This window comes from Neodiprion fabricii, chromosome 6, assembly GCF_021155785.1.
Source record: "Neodiprion fabricii isolate iyNeoFabr1 chromosome 6, iyNeoFabr1.1, whole genome shotgun sequence".
In the NCBI taxonomy this organism is placed as follows: domain Eukaryota; kingdom Metazoa; phylum Arthropoda; class Insecta; order Hymenoptera; family Diprionidae; genus Neodiprion; species Neodiprion fabricii.
The window spans coordinates 1,446,061-1,464,555 of NC_060244.1; the positions used below are offsets into that span (position 1 = coordinate 1,446,061).

An 18,495-nucleotide genomic window follows, 5' to 3' on the forward strand; every position below is an offset into this window, starting at 1 on the left:
GAAAATGCACCTGCTGAAAAATGTCGAAAACACAGGTTCTCGTTTTTTGGCTGTAACTTTTGATGCGTTGATCGCAGCGTATTGGAACTGCGCCCAATCGATTTCCCTCGCGAAATTACGTCGGAATAGTGCCAGAAAGACTTGATTCCAGCACTTTTCAAAATCGCGAAAATTTTCGCCAAAAATACAAAGGGATTAACCTCTTTTTTTTTTTCACCAAAAAATTTTTCGTCTCAGAATTGATTCGTATGACTCTTTCCCCATCAATTGGACCACCAGGAACTCAGAAAACACAGCAAAAATAGCGTGGGATCAACAGGAGAGAAGTTACGAAGGAAAATGCACCTGCTGAAAAATGTCGAAAACACAGGTTCTCGTTTTTTGGCTGTAACTTTTGATGCGTTGATCGCAGCGTATTGGGACTGCGCCCAATCGATTTCCCTCGCGAAATTACGTCGGAATAGTGCCAGAAAGACTTGATTCCAGCACTTTTCAAAATCGCGAAAATTTTCGCCAAAAATACAAAGGGGTTAACCTTCCTTTTTTTTTCACCAAAAAATTTTTCGTCTCAGAATTGATTCGTATGACTCTTTACCCGTCGATTGGACCACCAGGAACTCAGAAAACACAGCAAAAAGAGCGTGGGATCAACAGGAGAGAAGTTACGAAGGAAAATGCACCTGCTGAAAAATGTCGAAAACACAGGTTCTCGTTTTTTAGCTGTAACTTTTGATGCGTTGATCGCAGCGTATTGGGACTGCGCCCAATCGATTTCCCTCGCGAAATTACGTCGGAATAGTGCCAGAAAGACTTGATTCCAGCACTTTTCAAAATCGCGAAAATTTCCGCCAAAAATACAAAGGGGTTAACCTTCCTTTTTTTTTCACCAAAAAATTTGTCGTCTCAGAATTGATTCGTATGACTCTTTCCCCATCAATTGGACCACCAGGAACTCAGAAAACACAGCAAAAATAGCGTGGGATCAACAGGAGAGAAGTTACGAAGGAAAATGCACCTGCTGAAAAATGTCGAAAACACAGGTTCTCGTTTTTTGGCTGTAACTTTTGATGCGTTGATCGCAGCGTATTGGGACTGCGCCCAATCGATTTCTCTCGCAAAATTACTTTGGAATAGTGCCAGAAAGACTTGATTCCAGCACTTTTCAAAATCGCGAAAATTTTCGCCAAAAATACAAAGGGGTTAACCTTCCTTTTTTTTTCACCAAAAAATTTTTCGTCTCAGAATTGATTCGTATGACTCTTTCCCCATCAATTGGACCACCAGCAACTCAGAAAACACAGCAAAAAGAGCGTGGGATCAACAGGAGAAAAGTTACGAAGGAAAATGCACCTGCTGAAAAATGTCGAAAACACAGGTTCTCGTTTTTTGGCTGTAACTTTTGATGCGTTGATCGCAGCGTATTGGGACTGCGCCCAATCGATTTCCCTCGCGAAATTACGTCGGAATAGTGCCAGAAAGACTTGATTCCAGCACTTTTCAAAATCGCGAAAATTTTCGCCAAAAATACAAAGGGGTTAACCTTCCTTTTTTTTTCACCAAAAAATTTTTCGTCTCAGAATTGATTCGTATGACTCTTTACCCGTCGATTGGACCACCAGGAACTCAGAAAACACAGCAAAAAGAGCGTGGGATCAACAGGAGAGAAGTTACGAAGGAAAATGCACCTGCTGAAAAATGTCGAAAACACAGGTTCTCGTTTTTTAGCTGTAACTTTTGATGCGTTGATCGCAGCGTATTGGGACTGCGCCCAATCGATTTCCCTCGCGAAATTACGTCGGAATAGTGCCAGAAAGACTTGATTCCAGCACTTTTCAAAATCGCGAAAATTTTCGCCAAAAATACAAAGGGGTTAACCTTCCTTTTTTTTTCACCAAAAAATTTTTCGTCTCAGAATTGATTCGTATGACTCTTTCCCCATCAATTGGACCACCAGCAACTCAGAAAACACAGCAAAAAGAGCGTGGGATCAACAGGAGAAAAGTTACGAAGGAAAATGCACCTGCTGAAAAATGTCGAAAACACAGGTTCTCGTTTTTTGGCTGTAACTTTTGATGCGTTGATCGCAGCGTATTGGAACTGCGCCCAATCGATTTCCCTCGCGAAATTACGTCGGAATAGTGCCAGAAAGACTTGATTCCAGCACTTTTCAAAATCGCGAAAATTTTCGCCAAAAATACAAAGGGGTTAACCTTTCTTTTTTTTTCACCAAAAAATTTTTCGTCTCGGAATTGATTCGTATGACTCTTTTCCCGTCAATTGGACCACCAGGAACTCAGAAAACACAGCAAAAAGAGCGTGGGATCAACAGGAGAGAAGTTACGAAGGAAAATGCACCTGCTGAAAAATGTCGAAAACACAGGTTCTCGTTTTTTGGCTGTAACTTTTGATGCGTTGATCGCAGCGTATTGGGACTGCGCCCAATCGATTTCCCTCGCGAAATTACGTCGGAATAGTGCCAGAAAGATTTGATTCCAGCACTTTTCAAAATCGCGAAAATTTTCGCCAAAAATACAAAGGGGTTAACCTTCCTTTTTTTTTCACCAAAAAATTTTTCGTCTCAGAATTGATTCGTATGACTCTTTCCCCATCAATTGGACCACCAGGAACTCAGAAAACACAGCAAAAATAGCGTGGGATCAACAGAAGAGAAGTTACGAAGGAAAATGCACCTGCTGAAAAATGTCGAAAACACAGGTTCTCGTTTTTTGGCTGTAACTTTTGATGCGTTGATCGCAGCGTATTGGGACTGCGCCCAATCGATTTCCCTCGCGAAATTACGTCGGAATAGTGCCAGAAAGACTTGATTTCAGCACTTTTCAAAATCACGAAAATTTTCGCCAAAAATACAAAGGGGTTAACCTTCCTTTTTTTTTCAACAAAAAATTTTTCGTCTCACAATTGATTCGTATGACTCTTTCCCCATCAATTGGACCACCAGGAACTCAGAAAACACAGCAAAAAGAGCGTGGGGTCAACAGGAGAGAAGTTACGAAGGAAAATGCACCTGCTGAAAAACGTCGAAAACACAGGTTCTCGTTTTTTGGCTGTAACTTTTGATGCGTTGATCGCAGCGTATTGAGACTGCGCCCAATCGATTTCTCTCGCAAAATTACGTCGGAATAGTGCCAGAAAGACTTGATTCCAGCACTTTTCAAAATCGCGAAAATTTTCGCCAAAAATACAAAGGGGTTAACCTTCCTTTTTTTTTCACCAAAAAATTTTTCGTCTCAGAATTGATTCGTATGACTCTTTCCCCATCAATTGGACCACCAGCAACTCAGAAAACACAGCAAAAAGAGCGTGGGATCAACAGGAGAAAAGTTACGAAGGAAAATGCACCTGCTGAAAAATGTCGAAAACACAGGTTCTCGTTTTTTGGCTGTAACTTTTGATGCGTTGATCGCAGCGTATTGGGACTGCGCCCAATCGATTTCCCCCGCGAAATTACGTCGGAATAGTGCCAGAAAGACTTGATTCCAGCACTTTTCAAAATCGCGAAAATTTTCGCCAAAAATACAAAGGGGTTAACCTTCCTTTTTTTTTCACCAAAAAATTTTTCGTCTCAGAATTGATTCGTATGACTCTTTCCCCATCAATTGGACCACCAGGAACTCAGAAAACACAGCAAAAATAGCGTGGGATCAACAGGAGAGAAGTTACGAAGGAAAATGCAGCTGCTGAAAAATGTCGAAAACACAGGTTCTCGTTTTTTGGCTGTAACTTTTGATGCGTTGATCGCAGCGTATTGGGACTGCGCCCAATCGATTTCCCGCGCGAAATTACGTCGGAATAGTGCCAGAAAGACTTGATTTCAGCACTTTTCAAAATCACGAAAATTTTCGCCAAAAATACAAAGGGGTTAACCTTCCTTTTTTTTTCAACAAAAAATTTTTCGTCTCACAATTGATTCGTATGACTCTTTCCCCATCAATTGGACCACCAGGAACTCAGAAAACACAGCAAAAAGAGCGTGGGGTCAACAGGAGAGAAGTTACGAAGGAAAATGCACCTGCTGAAAAACGTCGAAAACACAGGTTCTCGTTTTTTGGCTGTAACTTTTGATGCGTTGATCGCAGCGTATTGAGACTGCGCCCAATCGATTTCTCTCGCAAAATTACGTCGGAATAGTGCCAGAAAGACTTGATTCCAGCACTTTTCAAAATCGCGATAATATTCGCCAAAAATACAAAGGGGTTAACCTTCCTTTTTTTTTCACCAAAAAAGTTTTCGTCTCAGAATTGATTCGTATGACTCTTTCCCCATCAATTGGACCACCAGCAACTCAGAAAACACAGCAAAAAGAGCGTGGGATCAACAGGAGAAAAGTTACGAAGGAAAATGCACCTGCTGAAAAATGTCGAAAACACAGGTTCTCGTTTTTTGGCTGTAACTTTTGATGCGTTGATCGCAGCGTATTGAGACTGCGCCCAATCGATTTCTCTCGCAAAATTACGTCGGAATAGTGCCAGAAAGACTTGATTCCAGCACTTTTCAAAATCGCGAAAATTTTCGCCAAAAATACAAAGGGGTTAACCTTCCTTTTTTTTTCACCAAAAAATTTTTCGTCTCAGAATTGATTCTTATGACTCTTTCCCCACCAATTGGACCACCAGGAACTCAGAAAACACAGCAAAAAGAGCGTGGGGTCAACAGGAGAGAAGTTACGAAGGAAAATGCACCTGCTGAAAAATGTCGAAAACACAGGTTCTCGTTTTTTGGCTGTAACTTTTGATGCGTTGATCGCAGCGTATTATGACTGCGCCCAATCGATTTCCCTCGCGAAATTACGTCGGATTAGTGCCGGAAAGACTTGATTCCAGCACTTTTCAAAATCGCGAAAATTTTCGCCAAAAATACAAAGGGGTTAACCTTCCTTTTTTTTTCACCAAAAAATTTTTCGTCTCAGAATTGATTCTTATGACTCTTTCCCCACCAATTGGACCACCAGGAACTCAGAAAACACAGCAAAAAGAGCGTGGGGTCAACAGGAGAGAAGTTACGAAGGAAAATGCACCTGCTGAAAAATGTCGAAAACACAGGTTCTCGTTTTTTGGCTGTAACTTTTGATGCGTTGATCGCAGCGTATTATGACTGCGCCCAATCGATTTCCCTCGCGAAATTACGTCGGATTAGTGCCGGAAAGACTTGATTCCAGCACTTTTCAAAATCGCGAAAATTTTCGCCAAAAATACAAAGGGGTTAACCTTCCTTTTTTTTTCACCAAAAAATTTTTCGTCTCAGAATTGATTCGTATGACTCTTTCCCCATCAATTGGACCACCAGGAACCCAGAAAACACGGCAAAAATAGCGTGGGATCAACAGGAGAGAAGTTACGAAGGAAAATGCACCTGCTGAAAAATGTCGAAAACACAGGTTCTCGTTTTTTGGCTGTAACTTTTGATGCGTTGATCGCAGCGTATTGGGACTGCGCCCAATCGATTTCCCTCGCGAAATTACGTCGGAATAGTGCCAGAAAGACTTGATTCCAGCACTTTTCAAAATCGCGAAAATTTTCGCCAAAAATACAAAGGGGTTAACCTTCCTTTTTTTTTCACCAAAAAATTTTTCGTCTCAGAATTGATTCGTATGACTCTTTCCCCATCAATTGGACCACCAGGAACTCAGAAAACACAGCAAAAATAGCGTGGGATCAACAGGAGAGAAGTTACGAAGGAAAATGCACCTGCTGAAAAATGTCGAAAACACAGGTTTTCGTTTTTTGGCTGTAACTTTTGATGCGTTGATCGCAGCGTATTGGGACTGCGCCCAATCGATTTCTCTCGCAAAATTACGTCGGAATAGTGCCAGAAAGACTTGATTCCAGCACTTTTCAAAATCGCGAAAATTTTCGCCAAAAATACAAGGGGGTTAACCTTCCTTTTTTTTTCACCAAAAAATTTTTTGTCTCAGAATTGATTCGTATGACTCTTTCCCCATCAATTGGACCACCAGCAACTCAGAAAACACAGCAAAAAGAGCGTGGGATCAACAGGAGAGAAGTTACGAAGGAAAATGCACCTGCTGAAAAATGTCGAAAACACAGGTTCTCGTTTTTTGGCTGTAACTTTTGATGCGTTGATCGCAGCGTATTGGGACTGCGCCCAATCGATTTCTCTCGCAAAATTACGTCGGAATAGTGCCAGAAAGACTTGATTCCAGCACTTTTCAAAATCGCGAAAATTTTCGCCAAAAATACAAGGGGGTTAACCTTCCTTTTTTTTTCACCAAAAAATTTTTTGTCTCAGAATTGATTCGTATGACTCTTTCCCCATCAATTGGACCACCAGCAACTCAGAAAACACAGCAAAAAGAGCGTGGGATCAACAGGAGAGAAGTTACGAAGGAAAATGCACCTGCTGAAAAATGTCGAAAACACAGGTTCTCGTTTTTTGGCTGTAACTTTTGATGCGTTGATCGCAGCGTATTGGGACTGCGCCCAATCGATTTCCCTCGCGAAATTACGTCGGAATAGTGCCAGAAAGACTTGATTCCAGCACTTTTCAAAATCGCGAAAATTTTCGCCAAAAATACAAAGGGGTTAACCTTCCTTTTTTTTTCACCAAAAAATTTTTCGTCTCAGAATTGATTCGTATGACTCTTTCCCCATCAATTGGACCACCAGGAACTCAGAAAACACAGCAAAAATAGCGTGGGATCAACAGGAGAGAAGTTACGAAGGAAAATGCAGCTGCTGAAAAATGTCGAAAACACAGGTTCTCGTTTTTTGGCTGTAACTTTTGATGCGTTGATCGCAGCGTATTGGGACTGCGCCCAATCGATTTCCCTCGCGAAATTACGTCGGAATAGTGCCAGAAAGACTTGATTTCAGCACTTTTCAAAATCACGAAAATTTTCGCCAAAAATACAAAGGGGTTAACCTTCCTTTTTTTTTCAACAAAAAATTTTTCGTCTCACAATTGATTCGTATGACTCTTTCCCCATCAATTGGACCACCAGGAACTCAGAAAACACAGCAAAAAGAGCGTGGGGTCAACAGGAGAGAAGTTACGAAGGAAAATGCACCTGCTGAAAAACGTCGAAAACACAGGTTCTCGTTTTTTGGCTGTAACTTTTGATGCGTTGATCGCAGCGTATTGAGACTGCGCCCAATCGATTTCTCTCGCAAAATTACGTCGGAATAGTGCCAGAAAGACTTGATTCCAGCACTTTTCAAAATCGCGATAATATTCGCCAAAAATACAAAGGGGTTAACCTTCCTTTTTTTTTCACCAAAAAAGTTTTCGTCTCAGAATTGATTCGTATGACTCTTTCCCCATCAATTGGACCACCAGCAACTCAGAAAACACAGCAAAAAGAGCGTGGGATCAACAGGAGAAAAGTTACGAAGGAAAATGCACCTGCTGAAAAATGTCGAAAACACAGGTTCTCGTTTTTTGGCTGTAACTTTTGATGCGTTGATCGCAGCGTATTGAGACTGCGCCCAATCGATTTCTCTCGCAAAATTACGTCGGAATAGTGCCAGAAAGACTTGATTCCAGCACTTTTCAAAATCGCGAAAATTTTCGCCAAAAATACAAAGGGGTTAACCTTCCTTTTTTTTTCACCAAAAAATTTTTCGTCTCAGAATTGATTCTTATGACTCTTTCCCCACCAATTGGACCACCAGGAACTCAGAAAACACAGCAAAAAGAGCGTGGGGTCAACAGGAGAGAAGTTACGAAGGAAAATGCACCTGCTGAAAAATGTCGAAAACACAGGTTCTCGTTTTTTGGCTGTAACTTTTGATGCGTTGATCGCAGCGTATTATGACTGCGCCCAATCGATTTCCCTCGCGAAATTACGTCGGATTAGTGCCGGAAAGACTTGATTCCAGCACTTTTCAAAATCGCGAAAATTTTCGCCAAAAATACAAAGGGGTTAACCTTCCTTTTTTTTTCACCAAAAAATTTTTCGTCTCAGAATTGATTCTTATGACTCTTTCCCCACCAATTGGACCACCAGGAACTCAGAAAACACAGCAAAAAGAGCGTGGGGTCAACAGGAGAGAAGTTACGAAGGAAAATGCACCTGCTGAAAAATGTCGAAAACACAGGTTCTCGTTTTTTGGCTGTAACTTTTGATGCGTTGATCGCAGCGTATTATGACTGCGCCCAATCGATTTCCCTCGCGAAATTACGTCGGATTAGTGCCGGAAAGACTTGATTCCAGCACTTTTCAAAATCGCGAAAATTTTCGCCAAAAATACAAAGGGGTTAACCTTCCTTTTTTTTTCACCAAAAAATTTTTCGTCTCAGAATTGATTCGTATGACTCTTTCCCCATCAATTGGACCACCAGGAACCCAGAAAACACGGCAAAAATAGCGTGGGATCAACAGGAGAGAAGTTACGAAGGAAAATGCACCTGCTGAAAAATGTCGAAAACACAGGTTCTCGTTTTTTGGCTGTAACTTTTGATGCGTTGATCGCAGCGTATTGGGACTGCGCCCAATCGATTTCCCTCGCGAAATTACGTCGGAATAGTGCCAGAAAGACTTGATTTCAGCACTTTTCAAAATCGCGAAAATTTTCGCCAAAAATACAAAGGGGTTAACCTTCCTTTTTTTTTCACCAAAAAATTTTTCGTCTCAGAATTGATTCGTATGACTCTTTCCCCATCAATTGGACCACCAGGAACTCAGAAAATACAGCAAAAAGAGCGTGGGGTCAACAGGAGAGAAGTTACGAAGGAAAATGCACCTGCTGAAAAATGTCGAAAACACAGGTTCTCGTTTTTTGGCTGTAACTTTTGATGCGTTGATCGCAGCGTACTGAGACCGCGCCCAATCGATTTCTCTCGCAAAATTACGTCGGAATAGTGCCAGAAAGACTTGATTTCAGCACTTTTCAAAATCGCGAAAATTTTCGCCAATAATACAAAGGGGTTAACCTTCCTTTTTTTTTCACCAAAAAATTTTTCGTCTCAGAATTGATTCGTACGACTCTTTCCCCATCAATTGGACCACCAGGAACCCAGAAAACACAGCAAAAAGAGCGTGGGATCAACAGGAGAGAAGTTACGAAGGAAAATGCACCTGCTGAAAAATGTCGAAAACACAGGTTCTCGTTTTTTGGCTGTAACTTTTGATGCGTTGATCGCAGCGTATTGGGACTGCGCCCAATCGATTTCTCTCGCAAAATTACGTCGGAATAGTGCCAGAAAGACTTCATTTCAGCACTTTTCAAAATCGCGAAAATTTTCGCCAAAAATACAAAGGGGTTAACCTTCCTTTTTTTTTCACCAAAAAATTTTTCGTCTCAGAATTGATTCGTATGACTCCTTCCCCATCAATTGGACCACCAGGAACTCAGAAAACACAGCAAAAATAGCGTGGGATCAACAGGAGAGAAGTTACGAAGGAAAATGCACCTGCTGAAAAATGTCGAAAACACAGGTTCTCGTTTTTTGGCTGTAACTTATGATGCGTTGATCGCAGCGTATTGGGACTGCACCCAATCGATTCCTCTTGCAAAATTACGTCGGAATAGTGCCAGAAAGACTAGATTCCAGCACTTTTCAAAATCACGAAAGTTTTTGCCAAAAATACAAAGGGCGCAGCGTATTGGGACTAGGCCCAATCGATTTCTCTCGCAAGAGTTCGTCTATCCACGGTCATAGTAGATCAAACCCATCACGCTTCCCAATCGCTATACAGTGGAACGAAATCATATGGAACATAGATTGATTTGTTACTTTTGATCTGTGTTTCAGGACATGAAAGTGACCAGTTTCGTTGACTAGGGAACGAAATCATCGTCGCACCAATAGCTGCGGAAATAGGCAGAAGATACGATCAAGTCCAATTATTCGTTTATTCTAATTCAGGACACATACAACGGTAACAATATGATACATAGTGTATTGCATTCTGCATAGTGCGTTGCACGTGCAATCAGGCCGGAATCTCAATCATACTTACAAATAACAATAATAATTGTCTTGTATAATAATACACATATCTTGATTCAGATAATTCACATTGCGCTCTTTCTTGTACATACAATAGTTAGAATTACTATGGAATGCTCTCCAATCAATCATTTTTTGCATCTCTTTATACCTTTATCTTTCTCACTAGTCGGCAACTTGTAATGTACTTATACACACCGACACTCGAACACTTGTACTAGAATTAAGGCATGTTGAATAAATTGTCAATTAACTGAAACTGATCCTTCATCGTTATGAAATTATGATTTTTACCCCCACCCATTTAAAAGCCCACTGCAAACTTCACATCTTCCGGCCGTATCTTTCTACAGGTCGCTCGCAACGAGTCGAGAACGTGCGCTGTGGATTTCTCTCGTGAATTTACATTGATGTAGGGTCTCAATAAATAGATTCCAGCAGTTTCCAAAATCTGGAAAAAATGCAATCCAATTAGTTTTACTTCTCTTTTTATTTTCGAAGCAAAAAATTTTCCAGCCCCGAATCGACATAAACGACCCTATTCAGACTAATCGCACTCTCAGGAATGCGACGAGGATATGATATCCCGAATTATGCTCAATCTGGTAACAGCTCGATGTTCCGCGACAGTTTCCTTCCGCTGCTGTCCGAGTACTCATGCAGCATTGAGTCAACGCTACCGTGAGTACCACATCAGCTTAGTCGGTAAGAGCGTGAATGATCGTAATTCTTTTTCAACCGTTAGCGTAGCGACGAAGTGAGTTCTATTCACGAGTAACTCTAACAGATGGAACCCTGACTTGAGCCGATCCGTCCTTCCCTCTGTGCCAATTCCTGGTACTCTCTGGCAGAATTTTGTTTCACTCAATTGACAACAAACAATCCACATGTTGTTTCCACACTGTGACGGCGATCCGTTTAGACCGCGGAGATTAAATTTTTTTAAATTGCTCATAATTGAGTACCGGCTGTAAATCGTCTCGCGGGCACTTCTGCCATTTAATTCGTATTCAATCTGGTTTTCGTCATGCCTGCGTGCATTATATGTGTCGGCAGAAACCTCGATATGTTTTTCTGCAAGCTTTTACTTCTAATACGATAAAATATCGATGAACGTTTCAATTGTTACACACAATCACAGTTCAGTTAACTAGTTCACAATCACACTTTGCACAATAATATATTCATTGTGTTTTTGTTTAACAAGCGTGTAGGTGAATGTGTTCATTTCTTACATTCTTTGCATTCTCAATGTTTATAATCTTCTTTCTGACAATTATACACATGATACATGCATCGTCTCTGCAACTACAAATTATATTCTGATATGCAGTTTGTCACAAGTCATCCGTACAATCCTTGAGGTAAGCTCAATCTATTCGTAGCTTTATATTTTCTTATTCTTACTTAACCTCGACAATATCAAGCTCGTGTATCCATCGTCATCGTCGATGTTGTTCAATTGATTTCACCTTGCTCTCCCATTTAAAACCAAAGTCACAAATCAGTCAACTCATACGACATGGCAGAATGTAGATGAAATTGTCTTGTATACTATGAATCCCTGTAACATTTTATTTAGCTCTTAGCTCGAGTCTTGGCTGCTTCTGATTCTAGTTTATTCTCAGTTGGTAAATGTGTTAAAAAAGTAGAACATTTTTCAGGTTTAGTGTTCGGCGTTTCTTTCAGGCTCGAAGCATGCCCAATAGATTGGAATGGCTCGACCATGGATAAGGTGTTTCATTGGAGCCATTGCGATATCGACGATGTTTTACTTCTACTTGTTCTCGAACGGTGAGTATGTATCTGCCGATATGATCAGGAATCTGGGCATCGTACCGATTAATATTGGCCGAATTAAAACAACATCCTAAGCAAATTATTTGATAGACAGTTTTGACATATTCTCAGTTGCAGAAAGTGACAAACCCAAAAAGGCACTTCAGGCTGATCTCAAATTTAGAAAAGTATATACCAGCATAAACGAACCACATAATCTCACTGGCTACCGAATGCCTGACGAGCAACATCAGCCTCAAAGGAATGTGGAGGTAACATCGTTTCACTTGTCCAGCTCGCCTGTGGGTGATTCTAGAATATAGCATAGTCCGTTACTCTGTAAATGCAGCTGGATTTCAATAATGATATCCTAAAATTAACAGACCGAGTGCAGCATCATCCACGTAGCGATGGTATGCGCAGGATACAACTCGACATTTACTACCGTAATTGTGGTCAAGTCCATTTTATTCTATCGAAGGAATCCTCTTCACTTTCACTTCATCGTAGACGAGATTGCCAACACAACTCTTTTCATGTTATTTGAATCATGGAATCTACCGAATGGTCAGTACATCTATACTTGCTGTTAAACAAAGTATTCGCTAGTTATAATTCTGTGAAATCTTGATTTCAAAATGACATTTCCATTTTATAAGTACAATAGTTTTGAATAATCTTCTAACAGAACATTCTTCCTCAATTTCAGTTCAACTGAGTTATTATAAGTCCGCAGAATTGGTACCGCGAGTAGCTTGGATACCGAACAAGCATTACTCCGGAGTTTACGGTCTGCTAAAACTGATTCTTCCTGAGGTACTAAGTGTTGATAAAGTGATAGTACTTGATACTGATGTTACCATTCTAACGGATATACTAAGGCTATGGAAATTGTTCGACAACTTTGAGTCTCAGCACCTCATAGGATTAGTAGAAAACCAAAGTGACTGGTATTCAAAACCGTCAGCAAGAAACCCGTTTCCCTGGCCTGCATTGGGTCGAGGTTTCAACACGGGGGTCATTTTGATGCACTTGAAGCGACTTAGGAGTATGGAATTTCTGAAAATATGGGAAAAAACGTCGCGAGGTACCCTAGAAGAGATTTCCGAAACTCATCTCGCCGACCAAGATATAATAAATGCTGTGATAAAGAAGTACCCCAGTATATTGTACAGGCTTGATTGTACGTGGAACGTTCAGTTGAGTGTTCAAACATTGAGTGAAAATTGTTATACTAACACGAACGAAATAAATGTAGGCTACTTTCTATTCACTGTTAAGTCATCGTCTCATTTATCAATAATTTACGAACATACAGAAATTATTATGCTCAGATTATTCACTGGAATTCACCAAAAAAACAAGACGTGACCAACAAGCATATTGACGACTTTCGAAAGGCGTATCAAATATTTTTAGAGCTTGACGGAAATCTGCTGCGAAGGCAGCTTTTCCCATGCCAAAAAGCAGACGAGCGAGTTTTTTCCCAAAACTCGGTAAGTTCGATTGTAAGAATTTTTAGTATATCACGTTCTAGAGAAAGTCACCTGTATATAATTCTTTAGTTCAGTGATAATCTCTATAAATGCTGTATTCTACCTTGTTTCTTGAACCTTGAACCGGGCTTATTTTTCAGGAAACTGGTCACGGCACGTGTCAGAAATTCGAGGAAAGTTCGCGAATTAACTATCGTACGTATTTGTTCCTCCTCGAGTACGAAAACAACTTTCGGTACATCCCCGACGTGACTCTGATCACGCAGTGTAGTGGAGACCGGTTAACGCTTTTGGAAGATTTGTGCAAACGTTGGAGAGGCGCGATATCCGTGGCCCTGTATTTTACGGACGCAGACACTTATAATTTCATTAAATTTGTACGGGGTTCGGAGGAGCTGAGCAAACGAAGAAACATCGCCTACCACGTCGTCTACAAGGAAGGGGTAAACGTGTTTTCTTCACCATCATTGCACGAATTGTAATCGGCGGTCACACCTAAACGTAAAATAACAATCTTCATTCGCAGGAATTTTACCCGGTAAATTATTTACGCAACGTAGGAATGTCGCACGTGACTACATCCTACGTATTTCAATTAGACGTTGACTTTTTACCCTCCAATGGTTTATACGATACACTGATGAGCAGTATTGTCTCCCTGCGATTGACCCAAGATAGACAAGTTGCGTTGATAGTACCTGCCTTCGAAACCGAAAGATACAGGTATCAAGATTTCACGTGCGGTAATCCGCAATCCTTAAATAATGCATAAATATATTGCCCACTTATGGAAGAAACCCTTATTATGCTCAGGTTCAATTTTCCCGAGAGCAAAGAAGCCCTCGTTAGGTCTCTAAACCGTGGTATGTTTTACACATTCCGATATCACATCTGGTCCCAGGGACATGCGGCAACGAACTACACTCACTGGTGCAAGGCTTCTGAGCCATACGAGGTAAATTATACAAGTACGATGTGAGTACTAATATGTAGAAGTTTTTTTACCTCAACGCGATTGCCAATTAATCTTTTTCTATGCATCAGAGTCGTTATTTTTCTTACAGGTTGGTTGGGAGCCAGACTTCGAACCGTATGTCGTGGTTCCGAGTTCGGCTCCTAGTTACGATACCAGATTCGTTGGTTTCGGTTGGAACAAAGTCTCGCACATAGCTCATCTGGCGGCGATGGGATACAGGTTTGGAAATTTTTATAACCTGGTGAAAAATATATTATCAGGTCGTCAAAATTTTCTAGAATTTATACTTTCGGATACAAAAATGGGCTGTGATGTTATTAAAAGTATCCTGAAATCTGACAAAAATCAAGTTCAATATACGGCCTGGAGGTTTATCATGTTTTACGTCGAGGTAAAAATTACAGGCAATGACTTTACAGGTTCGTCGTTCTGCCTGACGCGTTTGTTATCCATCGTCCTCACGCACCGAGTTTCGACATCGTTAAATTTCGACAGGACTCGTTATACAGAAGGTACCGAAGTTACTTTTGAGGAAAACGCGTTTCCTACAAGAATGCATAACTTCATACCGCTTGGATTGTTTTCATGTTGACTTTCTTTTATATTTTTTGATTTTTATTTCAGATGCCTGAAAAAATTGAAAGACACTTTTGTTGACGAGTTGTTAAGGAAGTACGAGGCTAGTGCTGTTTCCAATTTGAAGAAGCGATCCCGTTCATCCGGGACAAAAGTACAAGATGAAAAGGAGCAAAATGCTTGATTCGCCGTCTCTACACTCTGGAAATCACCTCGCCAAGTAATATTAATCTGGTATTTAGACAAGGAACGCATGATTCGCATACTACCTACACTCAGCTCTCCAGAGAAAATTGCGTTCACTTTTACTGTACCAAATGCGAAGTTTGACACGAACGTGCAGCAAACCGCCAAGACGTTTAAAAAAATTTAATAAATAAATAAATTAATATTCGCGCGCGACAATTTTGAGAATGATGTAAATTCTTGAGTTGCGATTACCGCTTCTTGCTCTCTCTCTCTTTCTCTCCCCCTCTCCCTCTCTCTCTCTCTCTCTCTCTCGCACTCTCTCTCTCACTCTCTCTCTTACTCCTATTGTAGCCAGAGATTCTAAATTTTTCCCATTAGTTCCCGTCTACGGGAGAAACTTAGTCCTCTTCTGAGGCATAAGCCGATTAATTACTTATCACTCGCCCCAGGTTTCCCAACTTTTCCCATCCCAGAACTGCGCGAGCTCCATTCTCTTATTGTTTTATTGTGTCGAGGCCTGATGCTACTTTTGAACCGGCAATGAAATCTGTAAAGAAATTGCTTTTCGTGTTGCCTGGAAACCTGGTACTAGTCGAGAAATTTTAAATTCACAAAGTTTTGGCTATCTAGAATATTTCAGCGGGATTGATTAGTTTACAGCGCAATGCACACAGCTTGCGTTGGGAAGAATTTATTCCACTCCGAAGACACTGAAAGTTTAGCGCCTTCGAAATTTATACCTTGAATGCAAAGCGCTGCTAATAAACACCTCGCGATCAGACATGCGAATTTACTTCCGAAATGAGGTTCTAAGCCATTAAGCGCGATGGGAAGCACTCAAAATGGTTTGGCGGACTGGCAGGTATTAGATTAAGTCGGTGTCTTGATTTAAAGGTCCCAAGAAGGCGATTTCCAGTGATTTGGTGTTTTTTTTTTTTTTTTTTTTCTAAGGAAGAAGAACAACGAAGGTTCTTAATATTTCGAATGTTTTTTAAACACAAATTTGAAAAGTGCCAGAAAAATTTGTTGTCGTCAAATTGTGTGTTGAAATACATTTAAAATTTGAAGAAGCTTCGTTGTTTCTCTGCATATCAAAAAAAGGAAAATAATCGCCGTAAATCATCATTTTTAGGCATCTAAACCAGGACACCGCCTTAATTCCAAATCGATCCCGGTGTAATATCATACAATATTTCTGAATACACCTAATTACAGTACCATTACAAAACTGAAAAGTGTAAAAAATGCGTGTAGATTCGTAGAGAAAGAAAAAAAGCGAACGAAACAGTAATGTTCAATTTAAGAATTCTCTTAGCGGCGATGAAAGAGTAAACAGGCTAGGAGGTCGGATTTTGTCGGGCGAAAATCCTGTGCGATGGATAAAATATTACTCATCTCCGAAGACATGGAAGTCCCGAAGGCTTCACAGGGCGTAACTCGTGGTCGGCCAGAGAATTGAAAAATAGCTGGTAGCTTCGAAGTGATAGAATGAAAACAGGAATGATGCGAAATGATAAAAAGTCAGCCAGGCGCATTTCAAATCGAGTACAACGCGTACAGTGAATACATAACTGTCGATAACGTGGAAACAGGAATAAATCGCGATCGGTTGAATAAATCGGCCTGATCGATTTTCCCGATTCAGCTCCAAACGCGGGTTTGTACTCGACATTTTCGCGCTGCATCGTATTTCGAACGGAAATGCGCTATTCGCATCTCCCAATGCAATTTAGTTGCCGCAATTCGCAATAAACTATACCAAAAACTAAAAAGACTGATGTTCAAACACGCTGCTTAGTCAAATGGATTTGACGGACTTTCAGTTGGGCGTAATTAAACTTTATTTGGCAAATAACTGAGGTTTATAATAACGAGAAACTCCGGGCTTTACTAACTCGTGATTTCAGCAGTACCGAGTACTAATTATTCTAATGCAATACCTCTGTTATTTATTCGCGTGGTTTTAGCCTGATTAGCCCGCGTAGTGGAATTCCAATATTGAATCATCCGCGTATTAACTCGCAGGGACTCGGCGTATAACGCGATCGATCGATCATTACAGATCTTTCAGAGTACGTGAACAAGTAATTATTTCATTCATAGATCTCGGCGCTCAACACTCGATATGATCAATCCAGCCGCGCCAAAATATCGTCCGATTATGCCGTACGCTGTTCACTCTCCGAGTTGGTTGAATTATTTTCACACAGTGCCTTGTACTCTGGTACCCTGTACATATTATACACATATGTTTATCAACTCAAAACCAGCTCCGATCACTCGCAGTATTAATTCGAAATATTATTATAACTACGTTTCGCTGCCCGCAGTCACGGAGATTTGGAATTACGCTTAGTAGGCGACACGACTACCGTTAATTTTAATCATTCGATAATCCAACTAATTGTCTGCGGATAAAACAACTTTGCTAAGAGTTTCTGCATAGTTTTTACAAGCGAATGGCTCGTTGCGCCTTCTTTGAATCCCTTCGAATAATTCTATACATTTTTCTGTTGTTTTTTATTAATGCATATAACTGGTTGTTCAAAGGGATTTTCGAAGAAATAATTCACTGTACCGATAGATAGATAGATAGATAGGTAGACAATTGTACGCGTACGAGTAGAATAAAAGGAGAACGGTTTTACGTACCGTCTTCGTTTCCTCGTTCGGCGGAGTGGCTTGTGAACCAAAATTTTAAGGACCAAAGTTAGAATTATACACAAAAGGTTAATTTTTAATATCGAGTAAATTTTATAATAAAAGTTAATCGTATATAAAACACCTAGGTATAGATTATAGTCAAAGTATACAACGAGGATATAGAAGATAAGAACGAAACAAATAAACAAATACCTTTGTAAAGTTATATCGATCATGTGACACTTGAAAATTTATATCATATGTTATATACGTATATCTATGCGTAGGATTGATTCGGGGAATATTTATTAAAATTTTATGATCCACCATGAAGTGTACAGAGCGGTTATTTAATTTGAATGCTTCTTTTTTAAATATTATACAATCACCACTATATAATAGGTAGATATTAATCGTTTATAAAATATTTATGTAATATTTACACACCCCAACACCAGATTCATTTTTATGTAATACGACACGTCCCAGAAATTATTTTCTATACAAATTATTATTATTATTATCATTATTATTATTATTATTATTATTATTATTATTATTATTATTATAACGAAGCACTCGATGAAAACATTTATATTATTGAGGCAAGCTTCGACCCTACGTGCTAGTTATTAGTTAGATTATACAAGTATTGTACCGTATTGTTTTCTCTCTATTATGCATCTACGTATTATAATTTTTATTTTAACGATATAACGAACAGGCATATGTAATGTTAATCTCTCAATTACGTTGACATTTTCAGGTATTACATCTTCCTAGTTACACGGGTGACCCGTTAATTTTTATTCTCGTCAATAATTATTATTATTGTAATTCAAGCAAGAAAATTAAAAACAGAAACTTATTCCTCGATACAACTATTCGTATATCCATTTTAATCGT

At 39.9% G+C, this 18,495-nt stretch overlaps 1 protein-coding gene across 4 annotated transcripts; it reads left to right on the forward strand.

The window, feature by feature from the left end:
• Nucleotides 1-10,793: 10,793 nt before the first annotated feature.
• LOC124185473 (LARGE xylosyl- and glucuronyltransferase 2-like) lies at nt 10,794-18,467 on the forward strand. Of its 4 annotated transcripts, none has more exons than XM_046576286.1 (12): nt 10,794-11,294; nt 11,595-11,724; nt 11,848-12,011; nt 12,093-12,276; nt 12,419-12,963; nt 13,044-13,205; nt 13,346-13,648; nt 13,732-13,928; nt 14,019-14,160; nt 14,270-14,400; nt 14,601-14,693; nt 14,806-18,467. In XM_046576286.1, exons 2-12 carry the CDS (start codon nt 11,646-11,648, stop codon nt 14,939-14,941), a joined length of 2,136 nt encoding a protein of 711 aa, XP_046432242.1. In that variant the 5' UTR covers nt 10,794-11,294; nt 11,595-11,645; the 3' UTR covers nt 14,942-18,467. The 4 variants fall into 4 exon arrangements, with proteins under 4 accessions (XP_046432242.1, XP_046432241.1, XP_046432243.1 ...); XM_046576285.1 differs by having other exon boundaries at nt 10,795-11,294; nt 11,842-12,011; XM_046576287.1 differs by having other exon boundaries at nt 10,795-11,294; nt 11,842-11,981.
• Nucleotides 18,468-18,495: the final 28 nt, after the last annotated feature.

What these genes read in the sequence shown, in the direction of transcription:
- LOC124185473 (XM_046576285.1), top strand. Translation starts at nt 11,646, where the DNA reads ATGGCTCGACCATGGATAAGGTGTTTCATTGGAGCCATTGCGATATCG. An exon ending in ATCATGGAATCTACCGAATG is followed by an intron (nt 12,277 to 12,418) that starts GTCAGTACATCT and finishes CCTCAATTTCAG; the next exon opens with TTCAACTGAGTTATTATAAG. An exon ending in AGGCTTCTGAGCCATACGAG is followed by an intron (nt 14,161 to 14,269) that starts GTAAATTATACA and finishes TTTTTCTTACAG; the next exon opens with GTTGGTTGGGAGCCAGACTT.